The 948-nt window shown below is 64.3% G+C and overlaps 1 protein-coding gene across 1 annotated transcript in view; it reads right to left on the bottom strand.

Annotated features, from left to right (window-relative positions):
• Positions 1–235: 235 nt before the first annotated feature.
• The window catches only part of VOLCADRAFT_89961 (uncharacterized protein), a gene marked incomplete at both ends in the record, with an annotated part of 6,673 nt that continues 5,960 nt past the window's right edge, over positions 236–948 (bottom strand). The window contains 3 exons of the mRNA XM_002949532.1: positions 236–293; positions 390–533; positions 766–876. Coding sequence (XP_002949578.1) covers positions 236–293; positions 390–533; positions 766–876 — 313 coding nt within the window. The remainder of the gene's footprint in view (positions 294–389; positions 534–765; positions 877–948) is intronic.

Raw genomic sequence — 948 nt, 5'->3', positions numbered from 1 at the left:
GGGGAGGGGGGGGGGAAGACGAACGGGTGAAGCTGCTGCAAAGGAGCAGAACTGACCAGTAGGCGTTCTTGACGGCGGCAACCTTGGGATGATGTAATGAACACAACCGCGGAAACCTGCCTACCTAGCCGCCAAGACTAAAGTAAGAGCGGAAGAAAAGTAAACGAAGCCGTAAGGAGGTAAAGGTAGGTGTTGGGGGGGAGGGGGGAGGGGAAAATTTGTTGCGACGGGCCCATTACGGAAGAGGGGCCGCGCAGGGAGAGGGAGGGCGGTGGGAGGGGGGCGGGGTGGTCCTGGGTGGCTTGTGTGTGGGGGGGGGGGCCGGGGACGGGAGGCTCGCGTACACAGGAGGTGACAGGAACAACAGGGGGGACAGAGTGTGTGTGCACCTGTAAGCTTCCAGCTCCGGTGCCTGCTTGTACGGCACGGGTGCCAGTACGACACGGCGGTTGGCCGGTACCCGCACGTGGGCGGGGTCCAGCAGTTCAATAGTTTCCACTAGCAGCTGTTGCAGCAGTAGCAACCGCGTCCACCTGGCGGGGTGGAGGTGGGGGGCAGGGGGTGGGGTGGAGGGGGAAGGAGGGGAGAGGAGGCCGCGGTAGGCAGATGGAGGGTGGGTGAGAAACGGGTTTAGACGTTAGACATTTAGACGCCCCGCCCTGGGCCGGGAGATAACCCCGTCCCACCCGCTTCCGCTGCTACGCCACCACCACATGCACCACCACCTCTCTACAGCCCCCACCCTCCCCTCCCCTCCCTCCCCACCTGTTCAGAGGAAACGGGCCCTGGCCGCCCCACACGCGACCCCCCACCAGCGCCAGGATGTCCGTATGTACGGGACGTAGCCAGCTGGAGAAGAAGTCGTCCAAATAGTACCTGTACGGGAGCGGTCAGGTACGTGGGGGTAGCCACGTCGCTTCACACGTTGGGCCCGTGCCCCCCCTCCGA

Source organism: Volvox carteri, assembly GCF_000143455.1.
Source record: "Volvox carteri f. nagariensis unplaced genomic scaffold VOLCAscaffold_15, whole genome shotgun sequence".
Classification (NCBI taxonomy): Eukaryota; Viridiplantae; Chlorophyta; class Chlorophyceae; order Chlamydomonadales; family Volvocaceae; genus Volvox; species Volvox carteri.
Note: the sequence above shows the minus strand (reverse complement) of the source record. Positions and strands in the feature narration are given on the sequence as shown.